Below are 14,295 nucleotides of genomic sequence, written 5' to 3'. Positions count from 1 at the left end.
CACAGAGGAGATAGAAAGGTAGTGGGGAGGGGAAATAAAACGATGAGGAAAGGAAAGGAAAGGAAAGGAAAGGAAAGGAAAGGAAAGGAAAGGAAAGGAAAGGAAGGGAAAGGAAAAGAAAGGAAGGGAAAGGAAAGGAAAGGAAAGGAGGAAAAAATGAAATTAAAGGAGGTAAAGAGAGGGCATGGAAAGAAAGAGGAAAATGAGCAGAAAGAGGGAGCAAAGAGGGAGAAGAGAAGAGATGAAAAGCGATGTGAGGAGGGAAAAGTGAGAGAGGAGAGGGAAGGAAGAGGCAAATGAGAGTGGACAGAAGGGACAAGAGAGGGAAAAACAAGTAGGAAGAGGAAAGGAAGAAATGAGGATGGATAAAGCAGTGAGGAGAGGAAAGGAAAGAAAGGAGAAGAGGAGAGGGGTTAAGCTCTTCTAATAAACAGATCATTTCAGCACACTGTCTTCAAACAACTTCAGAAAACAGCACATACCACAACTACTGACCAGCACGGGTGTCAGGCTTCAAATAAGTGCTGATGCCGATGACACGCGACAGCCAAAACAGGATGTTTATCATCAAGTGTCGGCTCGACATCGGCGGCATGTGACTAGAATGTTTTCACCTGCAGTCAGCAATCAAAGCGAGAGGTGATCCGGCCTGGCAGAGGAGCAGCGCTATGTTTAGCATGTTAGCTCCACGTCATCTGTGGCAGTAATCACTGTAGTTGTAACCCTGTATTGTCATCCGCTTACATGATAAATTGCACTGCATTTGAGTCCAGGTAAAAAAAATATCTGTGTCAGTTTACTTTCAGGATTATATTAGCAATCTCCCTCTCCCGCTCTCTATCTATCTATCTATCTATCTATCTATCTATCTATCTATCTATCTATCTATCTATCTATCTATCTATCTATCTATCTATCTCTCTCTCTCTCTCTCTCTCTCTCTATATATATATATATATATATATACAAACATACAATATACTGTTTTAAAGAAACAGTTGCACTCATTTGCTTTCTGGCTCATAACAACTTTCATATCTGTAAGGCTACAGCGAATGACTGATTAGCTTAGCCTTCCATAAAGACTGGAAAAAGGAGAAAACAGCTACCCTGGCTCTGTCAAGAGGTAACGAAATCCACCTACCAGCACCTATAAAGCTCAATAGTTAATATATATTATTGTTTCAAATCTGTCTAGTGACTGTAAGGCTACAGCTAGCAGCCAGTTAGCTTAGCTAAAGACTGAAAACAAGAGGAAACAAGAGGAAAAAGGGCCTCTAAAGTGTACTGTTTCACGTATTAAATAGTTTTATAGTAAATATAAGGCTACAGCTAGTGGCAAGTTAGCTTAGCTTATCATGAAGACAGGAAAAGGGAAGAAACAGCTGGCCTGGCTCTTTCCAAAGGTAACAAAATCCACCTACCAGCACCTATAGAGCTCACTAGTTAACATCTAATATTGTTTTATATCTGTCTAGTAAATGCAAGGCTGCTGCTAGTGGCTGATAAGCTTAGCTTTCCATAAAAAACTGGAAAAAGGAGAAAACAGATACCCTGGCTCTGTCCAGAGGTAACAAAATCCACCTACCAGCACCTATAAAGTTCACTAGATAACATATAGTATTGTTCATATCTGTCTAGTGATTATAAGGCTATAGCTAGCAGCCAGTTAGCTTAGCTTAAGACTGAAAACAAGAGGAAACAGCTAGCCTGGCTCTGTGCAGAGGTAACAAACTCTACCTACCACCTCTAAAGTGCACTGGTTTACATATTAAAGTGTTTAATATCTGTCTAGTAACTATAAGGCTACAGCTAGCAGCAAATTAACTTAGCCTACCATGCAGACAGGAAAGGGAGGAAACAGCCAGCCTGGCGCTGTCCAGAGGTGACAAAATCCACACCGTACACCTCACTATAGTGAACACATTATATTGCTTCATATCTGTCCATTACATATAAGGCTACAGCTAGCGGCTGGTTACCTTAGCCTACCTAGACTGGAAAGAGGGGAATCAGCTAGCCTGGCTCTGTCCAAAGTAACAAAATCTAAAGCTTACTAGCTTACACATACAAATGGATAATCCAGATATTAAAAATCAGTTCAGGGAGGTTTTTGTGTTGAGGAGACGTCTACAATCCTGGCCACAGCCCAACATTTCGGTTTTCTTCTACTTGATGGTTTCTTCCTTTGAGATTAACCGTCTCATGTTTCTGCCTCTTGTTCTACATTCAGATGTTAAACAGGCCATTCATCTGTTGAAAGTTGCCTAAAACAAATCTTAAAATGTGGTCAAACTAAAAGCAGAGCCCATATTAAGTTTGGATAAATTATTTACAAATTGGAATTTTTGGTTAACCATTTTATAAACCCTCAGGAGATAAGAGCACAACATCACTATACGTTTTTATGATCACTATCAAAATTTAAGTGACCCTGTAGTGTTTTTTTGGCTCACACATGAGGTCATATCTATAAATATTAAATGTGTCAGGTTAAACTGACTGACTAAGCCTTCTATCAGTTCAACCAGAGACTTTCTAGGATGGACAGTGCCATAACAAATCCCTTCCCAGAGACAACAGCCTCGGGGACTAGTTAATGTTTTGTCAGATATTTCAGATAGTGAGGGGAATCATTTCCTGCAATTCCACTCAAAGAAAAGCTGCATACCAGCCTGAATGACTCACTGTTGCCATATAAACCAAGCCATGATCATAAAACATTGCGAAACCCTTCTTTCTGTTGAGGAAACATGAAAACAGCTCCAGGACAGGTGCCTCTGCTGTGTTAAGAGGGATGGAAACTATTGCCACAGACTAAATACATGGATTACATTTGCTCAGGTATCCAAACATCTTGACTGGACAAATAACCTGTTTTTTTCATATAATGCTGTTGAGAAGATGGAATTTAAAGACATCTGACAGAAATGATTAGAAACCCTGAGGAGGAACACATCCCAGTGTCTGCAAGCGGTCATAAAAAAATCATTATATTTATGAGATACCTCTGTCTTAGCAACCACAAGGTACTGCATGTTGTCTGGTCCAGGTAAAATTTGTTTGTAGCGCCATCTTGTGAACATCTACAGAACTGTAGGAGAAAAGGGCATAGAGGCTTGAAATAGACCTTTACAGCACACACATGCAAAAAGCACAGGTGAAATTAAATAACATTATTAATGATTGTATTCATAAGGTGAGCCAGATATTACCTGCGCAAAGTTGTTTTTCAGTTTTTCAGAATGGATTTTGGTGTATGTATTTTATCAATCAATCTAAAAACAGGTAACTTTTGACTTGACTTTTTAGATCTAAAATGATGAGTTTAAGCAGCTTCAATATTTCCAATATAGAATATTGGACAGTTGAATTTAAATATGTGAACCTTAAAACCTTGAAATCAAGATTTTGAGATTACACAACTTGAAGAAAAAAGTCAAATTTTAAAAGAGGGGGATTTGAAGTCCCATAAGTTAATCATTTTCAAAATAAAATATTTCAATAATATAATTTTAGTGTTATTTAAATGCAACAGTAAGTATTAAATAGTGATTGATTTTCACACTTCAATTCATTTGCTTATAAGATCTAAACCTATTGGCCTTTCTTTTTTAAAGAACTGTGGGAACCATCCTTCATGTAGATCCTTTATCCTTCAAATGTAATATTGAAAAAAACATGTAACCAAAAAATAAATGAATATGTTAAAAAAAAAGTTGAAAATGTAAAATGGACAAAAATGTAACACAGAAAAAAAAATGTAATCTAGAAACTGAAATCCGGAAAAAAATGTACAATGGAAAAAAATCTAATATGAACAGAAAATTCAATCTAGAAATAAATTAATGTAGAAAGAAATAACAAAAAATATGTGATATACAAAAAAAAACGCAGTACAGAAATTATAGTAGTAAATGTAGTAAATATACTAAAAATTTAATGTCATCTTGAAAAACATATAATCTAAAAAAAAGCAATATGGATAAAAATGTAATCTAGAAAAAAGTCATATAGAAAAATGTAATTCTGAAAAATGGACAAAGAAATGAAAAAAAAAAAAAAACTACATACACCCTAGTATGTGGCATGTTTTCCATGATATATACATGTCTCTATAAAAACAGGAATAGATGGCCAAAAACTGCGTTTTGCATGACTCACTACTGTTCAAGAGTCAGTGTCTCCCTCAGCTGGACACAAACAGTTCTACCTCCTGCAAATAAAGATGTAATGGAGACTTTCAGTATGTGCCAATTGAGCCCAGCTGTCCCAGCAATGTTTCACAGCTTCATACCATCCTTGCAAAAAATATTTTGCACTTGTTCTGACTAAAGCTTTATTGAGCAACAGACTCCTAATTCTGATTCTGTGGGCTGCAATTTGAAATTGATTCAATGGTTGCCTTCAAAAGCTGTCTAAGCAAATTTAATAAAAAACAAAGACACATTCTCAGATTGCAAATTCCTATAAGAGACATGAGTGCATGGGAGTGATTAGCACAGTCACTGTCCATAAGTTAAATCTCAGCTGTAACCTCTCTCCTTTAGGGGAACACAAACTCCACACAACACAAAACAGACGAGCCTCTACTTACTTAACTCAGTTTATTTACAGAGTATTTGAAGAGCCATGTTTGCAAATGTACTGAAATTACCGACAGAACTCTTCTTTTCCTTTTTTTTTTTTTTTTTTTTTTTTACACATGGGGAGCTGATTAATCAGAGTTTGATCTCTCAATATTTTGATCTAGATGCTTCAAAAATCCAGTGAGTGACTGTATCTTGCTTTAGATTACTGTCAAGTCCCTCAGGGGAACAATAAATTAACCAGGTTTTAAGCCGTGCTCCATCTTCCAGACTTGAGTAAATGTAGCAGTTAGAAACAGTTAGTTAATCATTCTGGGTGAGGACAGGACACAAACAAATCTAAGCAACACCAAAGCCTGTGATACTCCAATAAAAAGCAAGAAACAAGATGAACCAAAAAAAAAAAAGCCTAACAGAAATAGTTTTACTACAGCATAATGTTACAGTCCTCCCTCAGATGAGCCATGTAGAGGCAACATGATCACAGATGGTCTGAATGAACGGGGCAATGAGCCATTCACGTCAGTCTGATGGTGTCACACTGATCCCACTAACACAGCATCTCGTAAAAGGAAAGTTTAAGGGTTGTTTTTCTTTTCTACTGGTCAACAAATCTAGAGTTGGACACAAGGTTTCATGTGTGCAATTTTGAGCCAAATATAAAATCTGTAATAGCATGATAAGAACTTTTAATCTGGAATACCTTTATTTGGAATATCACATTTTCCGCAACCACAATGACCCAATCAGTCATAATTTGCATAATCATCATGATCAGTATCACAAAAAGAGCAATGAAGCGGGTGAGACCCACACAGGTAAATCACGGTGACAAACAGCTCTATAAGCGATGACGAGTCCTTTAAAAAAAACCTTTCCCCTTAAAGACGACTCGACTCTTGCAAACACCCCCCGAAGAAAACTAGTTTGAACTGTCCTGGTATCAGTGTATTATGGTACATAACTTTTTTTTTTTTTTAATGAAGTAACACTGAAAATAAAATAGAGAACAGGCAACATAGATAGCATGGACAAACAGTTAAAAAAAAGTAAAAACAAACATCTGAACGTTCCACACCATTAAAAAAGGACATTTTCAACACATTTTAATAGTCTGCAACAACAAGTGTACAGTTCCTTTCCAGCACAATCATTCTACGTTCTCAATGTGTCGGAAATGACTTTTTTTTTTAAAGCGTGTGGAAGAAACCTGCTCACCCTCCCCAAACTGTCCGACAGGGTTCGAAGAGACTTTTACTGAAACGTGTGCAGATGTGAGGAAGCCATGGATGAAACCACACAGTCTGACAGACGGAAGAAAACCTTGAAGCTGTGGCAAACTTTTATACTGTTCAACAGAACATGACAGCACAATAAATCAGCAGATTGGTTCAAACACCCAAATTAAACGACAGTGTATTTCATCAACTCAAGACCAATGTTAAGATTAATGAAACAGATAAAATTACATCTGCTGGGCCACACATTGACACATGCCCTGGACTTGAAGCTGTTAAATGAAATCTTGTGTACAACCGTCAGGGCATCTTCAAGAGTATTTTACAGTAAAAACGATGGAATGAACATCCCTCAGACTTCTGTGGATGAAAACTGAGACCTCCTGTTTTTTTTCAGTGTCCAATCCTTAAAACTGCTGCGGTTACAGTATCTTTCAGAGGCTCGTGCGGGGGTTGAAGGAGCACTTCCTGTGTGTAACCCGTTAAATTTACAAGCTTTTATGTCCAATTTGACAACTAAGATCGTCTTTGCTGTGCGAAAATAAAAATATGGTGATGAGTTTCACCTCTGAGCTCAGTATTAAGTGCCCTGTGTGCTCTTGAGATTCTGCTGAACTACAGTAGCTGCACCACTGACTTAAGATTCAGTGTTGTGAAAGTGGAAATCCAACTAACCTCCTTGTTTAATATAAGGGCCATAATCCAAAAAAATCACCATATTCCCAGGAGAATTATTCCTCTCCTGCTTACTACTAGTGGGGAGAAAAGAGCTGGACGTGCTCTTTGTGTTGAACTAACATGTTGTCTCTAACATAAGCCATACAGATGTGTACACAAATAACGCATGTGTTAAAAGAAGAACAGCTTTAATGTATATTTTGCAGACGTACCAGTATGTGCCTAGTTCGGGACAACATATTGCATGTTATTCTTAAGACTGTAGTGGGGAGGGTGTCATTCTCTGTCCATGCATTTAAATAGCAACACAAGGAAAAAAAAAATTAACACACACTTAACGCGTCTTAGAGAGGAAAATAAGTCACCCAGAGGTCTGCAGCAGTACATCTCATCATTTCTTTCAAATAGATTTGGACTTATAATCTTTTTTTTTTCTTTTTTTTGTGTCCGTAAAATTCAAATGTTGACAGAATAGGAGTACATGTTGTGGATCACATTCAGACGCCTCGTCTCTCTTCTTCTATACTTCAGTGTTGCCCGCGTAGAGCCTGGTCCATGCTCGGGCTGGGGGGAGGGAGAGACAGAGAGATGAAATGGTGGTGGAGGGTGTGAGGGAGGGGATACGGTGCGGGGCTGTGGAGAAGGAAAGCGTTGCAGAGTGTACTCAGATGCTCCCAGATCAAAGGGCAGCCTGAAGTAACTGAACTTTAGGAAGTTTTAGGAAGCTTCTCACGCAAATGTGCCCAAATTGTGTTGGTTCAAAATCGAAACTATGGGATTATTTCCACTGATTAATAAGCCAGTTATTTTCTCGATTAATGGGCCAATGAACTGGTCTTTAAAGTCTCAGAAAAGATTTCCAAAGCCCAAGCTGACATGTTCAAGTTGCTTGTTTTGTTCCACCAGAAGGTCGAATGCCCAATGTACTCAGTTTCCTACCATACAAGACTTAGAAAACCAGAAACTATTCACATGTAAGGAGCTTTTTGACATTTTTCCTTTGAAAAAATGACTCAAAACAGGAAACTGATTATCAGAATAGTTGCTCTCAATTAAAATATACTTCCAGATACTCTTATCTGAGGGTTTGCTGGTTTTCTACGATTTATACCCTTCTAACTTAAGTATCTAAAACAAGCAATCTGAAACTATCGTTGTGGGCTCTCAGAGAGTGTGATGGACATTTCTCACTATTTCTGGACTTTTAATAGGCTCGTTGGGCATTTGCATGAGACAAACAGACACTGAACAGTTAAATGACAGTAAAAAGTCAAGCTTCATGAAGGGAAAACCCAAGAAAAAGGCCATGACAGGTCTGTGTACACCAACCGTACCACCCCGATTAAAAACATACAGTCAGCGTGCTGATGGTCTATTAGACATAGAGCTGCCTGCGTAGAGTCTGGTCCATGCTCGGGCTGGGGGACAGACAGAGAGATAAAAATGGTGGTGGCGGGTGTGAGGGCGATATGCTGGAGGACTGTGGATGAGGAAAGTGTTGCAGAGAAAACACTGACGTGTTCGATCAAACAAACTCGCAGAACAGTCTGTCTAATTAAATGTCCAATTTACAACGAGTTCAATCAGCCAATCAAGAGAAAACAAATCATCGACAATTCTGATGATCAATGGTTTTTTCAAAGGCTGAGCTTTTATATATTCAAGTTGCTTGTTTTGTTCCACCAGCAGTTCAAAACCCAAAGGAATTCAATTTCTGATCACAGAAAACCAGAAAACAGTCACATGCCAGAAGCTGGAACAAATCATCTTTGGGTTTTCGACTGTTATTCAAACAAAACAACCAATCTGAATTTAACACAGTCGGCTCGGAGTAACTGTGACGGGCATTTTCCCCCATGTGTGGATTTTTTTTTTAATCAACTAAAAAAAGAACTGGCAGGTTAATTCACGCTGCAGCCATAAATCCAAACCATTAGGACTGCATTCTTTCAGTTTCTCTGCTTACACGTTTATATCATTCGACAAAGTTCTGATCACAACAGAACATTTGCATGAGATATGACAAAGACAGCAAATTCTCAATCTGTCTTTGACAAACAGATGTCACAACACAGTGAAAGTGCATCAAAGAATAAATCATTCAAATAAAGCTTCATGAATAAACAACTCCTGAAGAATGACAAGATAGGTCTGTATACACCAACCATACACTAATAATGAAAACCATTAATATTATCATGGATTACCATTTTGGTTTCACTCCATTTTACATATTGATACATTATCTGTATAACAGCTGAAACTATTTTATTGTCCCTGTGCAGTCCATGCTGCCGAGCCATTAAGACAAGCCTCTCAGCTTCCTTTACGTCATCTTCCGACATGGTGAACAAGGGACAAACAGCTGCAGTCACTCAATACTCTCAACCCAACCATCTCAATGGATGCATCACAGGGGCCAGTTGAAAAATTCTACTATTCTGAGTGAACAGGAAAAATGTATTTTATTTGCAGAAATGTCACATGCCATATTTGTGTACATTTCCGGTTAGATTAAGTTGTCAACACAGTTACAAACACAACATGATATATGATATATTGGTGGCAATCCAGAGGTCTGGAATCAGGCTAATGATGCTGGCATCTACCAAAGCATTTTTCACACTGGAAAGCTGTAACCACGTGTGACGGTGGCAATGTAGTTGAGTAAAGCAGATCCCAGGTGCTTTAATGAGCGCTGAACAAAAATATAAATCAAATCCTCACCTGTCTCGATGGCATTGCTTTCGTTTTTCTTCCACTGCTCTGCAACATCGTTTGCCAGGGGATCATCTGGATTGGGAGCACTTAATAATGCCTGGATAGATAGCAACACTGTACGGATCTGCAGGGCTGGAGACCACTTGTCTGGAAGAAGGGAAGTTCAGAAAAAGGTGCAAACAAGGGACAAAAATGACAGCTTGAACATCAAATTTGCAAAATGAGGGAAAATTCAGCAACAACATGCCAGCGACAGAGACGCCAAGCGGCTGCCATCATGGATGAAAGCTGAATTGCTCCGAGATCCCATTTTTCCTCAAGGCTACTTGATGAAGGACAACAACTCTAGCTCTCGTCAATCCAGGGAAACAAAAAACAATAAGAGCAAGTGACAAACTTAAAGTGCAGATCAGTGTGCCTACAAATCATAGCATTTTCCTTAATACCTAAAAGCAAGTCTGGCAACCCCTCTGCCGCTGTCTGCCAAATAAACATTACACCTTAAGTTTGTTTACCTCAAAACTTGATTTAATGGTTGTAATCACATCAACTTCCTGAGGCTTCGTTCCAAAAATTAGCTTTCTGCAAATTTAGCCAGCTGCTTTTCAGCCATCTCACATAATAAAAAGCCTATTACATTTACCTAATTCTGGTTTTAACAATAAAAACCCAATCTGTGATTCTATGCCTCACACTGCTGGTGTGTCAGTCAGGGTATTACGCCACCTGTCTGATTTGTTTGTAGAGAATTACTGTGCCAGTTTACATTGCTGGGATGTGACATTTAGAGGAAATAAACAAGCGCAGCCAGTCTAAAAGTGAATGAAAGGAGTAATCTATCAAATCTATTATGTTGTGTCACAACAGGGAAAGAAGCTAATATTTTGAAGCACTGGCCCCACAGGCCACGAGGCCCCTAAATCTGGTGGCCAATTTTTACATTTTTGGTTGCCCAAATGTAAACGTACGTAATACAGAAAAGGCTATTTCAACACAACTGTCACACTTCACACCCCCTAAAACTACCATCAGGATTTTACCGATGTTACTCTCATCAATACTCCTTATCACTTTGGTTCTTTAGTGATGCTCTTATCTGTTCTTTTCAAATAGTATTTTTTTTCTTTAAAATACGATTAAAAAAGAAACTCAGAACAGGATTACATTTATATTTTCAATGTTTTAAGTGTTTCTAGAAAACAGTAACGCTTACAACAGCAAAATCACTGTATGAACTTAATATCTCACTGGACACAAATCTAAAATGTCAATAAAATAAAGTGAAGTTTAGAAAGAATGAGTCAGTATCAGCTGTTTTTCCTGTCCTCTGTCCTCCACACTCGGCCGATGTGGATCTCTGCCTGCAGGTACTGCTGCTGAACAGCTAAACTCCATACAGACAGCTTTTGTCTTAGCTTGTTTGAAATCGTTCACCATTAGCCGAGCTAGCGCGCTGTGCTTGTGTAACTACTGGCTTTTTACTCTCAGAAGTTTATTGCACTTACAGTAACGAGCATAGTTAAGAGAGCTCAGCCCCAACACAGAGAGCAGAGGAGATGTGGCAGCATGACAATAAATTACACCAAAACATTAAAAACGTTGGAGCTTATCAGTACTATAAATAATAATACTATAACTTTGCCCTGGGGCCAGTTTAATACCACGTTTCAGTGCCATGCCACTGCCTCATACATACACTTCCTCCCTCCTGCATTGTGCCAGACATTTTTCTGTAAAAGGCCAGTAAGTATTGAACTTAATCTGTGGTGTGGCCAGAAACAAGACTACATTGGGATGTACATAATGCTTCTGTCGTGGGGATATTCAGTAGGCAGCTGTTTCCTAACACACTGGGAATAATAACTCTGTCACTCGTGTCTGTCAGATAAACATAAAAGCTTTTGCATATTTTCTTCCTCAGACTAATGAGAAATCCCTAATCACACCCTTCACTTATGATGCTACTTATTTTTATTAATTTCAGGATTTGAAATCATTTTTGCTAATTTCAGGATTTGAAAGAAAAGCACGGAAACAAAAAATATGCTGTGTCTTCTGAGTTTGGTCCCACATTGACGCCGCAGGAAAAAAAGTCAAGAAAGTCTTTCAACTGAATTGATACTTTCACATTTTCTTACCTTTCAAAATGTCTAAACATATTCTTCCCAGTTTGTCGACATTGGGGTGGTAGATTTTGGTCATGAATCGCACTTTGGGAGCTGCCATGGGATACTCTTCTGGAAGAAATAGTTCAAGTTTAAATGTGCCTCCTTCAAAAGGAGAGTCTTGAGGCCCTGCAATGACCACATGGAAGTAACGTGCATTCCCTTCATCAGGTGTAGCCGTGATCCCTGGAACAGGCTCTGCCATCAACCGCTGTGTCTCCTGAGTGTGGTCAGAATGAGAAATACATAACGCTGCTGTTGACTTTTCTGGGCAAAAACAACACATACAAAGTGCTGCAAGAAGACCTGTGGAGGTGTCAGCAGACAACAGACTTTCAAGTGTATAATGGATGAGTACATACAATTTCACCCTGCTTAGTCACACATGCACTGCCGAACTCACCCACATACACACAAAACAACATTCCACAATCTATTATTAAACACAGAAATGAAAAGGCTGGTGAGGGCTGGAGCACTTCACACATGCTGTGCAATGACTTTGATAAAAACACACACAGGACTGTTAAAGACGATAAAATGCTGATTTATCAAGTAAAATAATTCATTTGAGGATACAACTGATACTATATTATTATAGATTAATGTGGCCACTATTTACTTCAATTAATCAACTGTATATAAGATAATGAAAAATGTAAAAATCCAAATATACCCTGTTTACTATCACATAAGGTAAGCTCATCCACCAAATATTAACATTTTAAAGGCTGTAACCGAATTTCTAACATATTTATATTAATTTAAAAAAAACGATTAATGGTTTATTTTAGAAGCTGCAATTTTGTTTCAATCGATTATTCGACTGGCTGTTTCAGACCTAAATTATTTTATCAATTCAGATAACAGAGTGTCACTGTTTATTTAGTGTTTTTATTTTTAAATCTGTCAAACGTGGACTTGCAGTATTAGTTTAGTTTTAGTACAAATCAGTTAGGTATTGCTGCTTCACTTAAAAGACAATCGACAATGGAAATCAAAAGGAGGAAGTGACACATATTTCACATTTTTGCATTTTGATCAGGCAGGTGCACTGAAACATCTGCAGTCAACAGGACGGAAACTGGTTCAATCGTGTTGCAAAAACTATTCACTCTTTCCTTCAAAACTACAGGTCGCTTCAATGGAATCTGAGATCGTGTTTTCACTCAGTCAATGTTATGTTACGGACTGTGAAAACCTGCTAAACCTGAGAGATAGCTGCTGGATGAGGCGGAAAAGGCTGATCGCGCCCACCGCCGGGCCTGGCCCAGTGAAGTTGCGGTGAGGTTGAGGGAGGAGACCGCAAAGCAACAGGCCTTAAATTTCTGCCATTTTTTCGTTTCGTTTTGTACATAAAACGCAACACTAGCGTGTTTGCTTTACTACGGGCGTGTAAATGTTTTGAGACCACAAGGGCAGCGTTTCACATCAGCGCCAGACATGTGTAGTCACCAAAAGCTACAGCTGCTAGCCTAGCCTACTTAGCGAATCCATTCATATAGCGACTAGAGCAAAGTGTCATAATTTGGTCATTAATATTGTAAATTAGCCAGCCAGTAATGAGAGTACTGTATTATAAGTGTGACAACACATCTATTCGTACAGAAATTCAACCACAGATCTGAGCAGACGGGAGTAAACGGAAGTGGCAAACAAAACACTTGCAGACACGGACCAACGGGCTAGCTTGATAACTAGCTAGATAAGAGCTAATTGTGCTAGCGGCGCTAACGTCAGGCTACACGTTGGATGGCAGTAGTTTTACGTCCATATTCTTACCAAATAATCTTTCCAGTACTCTCACACAGGCTAATAACTATTTATATCCATTGTCGGGTGTAAAGCGTACCTTAATAATCCTACGAGGCAAACCGGCCATCTTGTGTTAGCTATTATATTTTTAGCCGTGGACTCGCCTTCTCTTCAGGTTGGACTGACTGAGCTGCCGGGGCGGGGATAGTTAACTCACTCTTCCGGTGGCTTCAGATGACGTAAGAAAATATGCTGGTCCACAAGATTGTCTGTGTAAAAATTTCATTGTTTGTTGTGATTTCACTCCAAAATTTTTGGTCAGATTGACAGGGAAATTTCCAACATTATAAACACAATTCAAAACTTCCCGTTGAGTATGTGATGACATACTATGAAAGCCAATGTTTTGATATAGTTTTTTTTTTTATTGTTTTTATGGACAATGTCAAATGTTTTTCTAAAAGAAAGTATAGGAAGTATGTGTATTCGCTCTCTTCAAGCCTTTACGTGTTTGTTAGACTCTCTAAAAATCCATAAAGAGTGTATACACAATTAAATGCTTTAAAATAGATTTTATTATATATGTTTTTTGTTTTCTATAAATCTAATTGTACCTGCTAAACACTTCTTTTAGGATGATCAGAAGCTGAAAACTAAGTTTGATAAATGTCAAAAGATAATAATAATAAACAGTTATATTAAAAGTCTTGCTTTCTGTTTGTGCCTCTGTAGTGAGTCTTTTTCATGGTATCTTAAATTAGAGTGAAGAGCTACAGTTTATTTGCAGTAAATGATTTTGTAAAGCAGACTTTTTTTAAAAATCTGTGGTGGGACCACAGTCTGGGTGACAAGTTATTCAATAGCTAGATGCATTCATTTCATTCATGGTCAATTAATAATTATGCATTTAAGTTGCACTGACAGCTGACATTCATTACTGGTCCATTGCTCTCTTTTGCATGAACATTCAGAATGAAAGAACAAAAGCTCTGGCAGCAAACATCTTCAGCTGAATCGTCTATAAACCACAAATGCTAAATGTGTCATAAAGCAGAATTAAATTGGATTTGAAGCTCAGAAACCTCTAGTATAATCTGTGATGCTGTAAAACAAAAAAAACCCTAAAGATGTAGAAGAAACAAAGCACAG

The 14,295-nt window shown here is 38.2% G+C and overlaps 1 protein-coding gene across 2 annotated transcripts; it reads right to left on the bottom strand.

Annotated features, from left to right (window-relative positions):
* Positions 1 to 4,702: 4,702 nt before the first annotated feature.
* Positions 4,703 to 13,349, bottom strand: ube2nb (ubiquitin-conjugating enzyme E2Nb). 2 transcript variants are annotated; one of them, XM_041963672.1, is made up of 5 exons: positions 13,244 to 13,349; positions 11,365 to 11,611; positions 9,233 to 9,373; positions 7,860 to 7,923; positions 4,703 to 7,069 (listed from the first exon to the last, which is right to left on the bottom strand). In XM_041963672.1, exons 1-4 carry the CDS (start codon positions 13,271 to 13,273, stop codon positions 7,862 to 7,864), a joined length of 480 nt encoding a protein of 159 aa, XP_041819606.1. In that variant the 5' UTR covers positions 13,274 to 13,349; the 3' UTR covers positions 4,703 to 7,069; positions 7,860 to 7,861. The 2 variants fall into 2 exon arrangements, with proteins under 2 accessions (XP_041819606.1, XP_041819607.1); XM_041963673.1 differs by lacking the exon at positions 7,860 to 7,923.
* Between the last annotated feature and the right edge of the window lie 946 nt (positions 13,350 to 14,295).

This window comes from Chelmon rostratus, chromosome 22 (genome assembly GCF_017976325.1).
Source record: "Chelmon rostratus isolate fCheRos1 chromosome 22, fCheRos1.pri, whole genome shotgun sequence".
Lineage (NCBI taxonomy): Eukaryota > Metazoa > Chordata > Actinopteri > Chaetodontiformes > Chaetodontidae > Chelmon > Chelmon rostratus.
The sequence above is the reverse complement of the archived record's forward strand: the minus strand, read 5'-3'. Positions and strand labels throughout refer to the sequence as shown.

What these genes read in the sequence shown, in the direction of transcription:
- ube2nb (XM_041963672.1), bottom strand. Translation starts at nt 13,273, where the DNA reads ATGGCCGGTTTGCCTCGTAGGATTATTAAG. An exon ending in TGCCTCGTAGGATTATTAAG is followed by an intron (nt 11,612 to 13,243) that starts GTACGCTTTACA and finishes GACCACACTCAG; the next exon opens with GAGACACAGCGGTTGATGGC. An exon ending in ATGTTTAGACATTTTGAAAG is followed by an intron (nt 9,374 to 11,364) that starts GTAAGAAAATGT and finishes CCCTTCTTCCAG; the next exon opens with ACAAGTGGTCTCCAGCCCTG.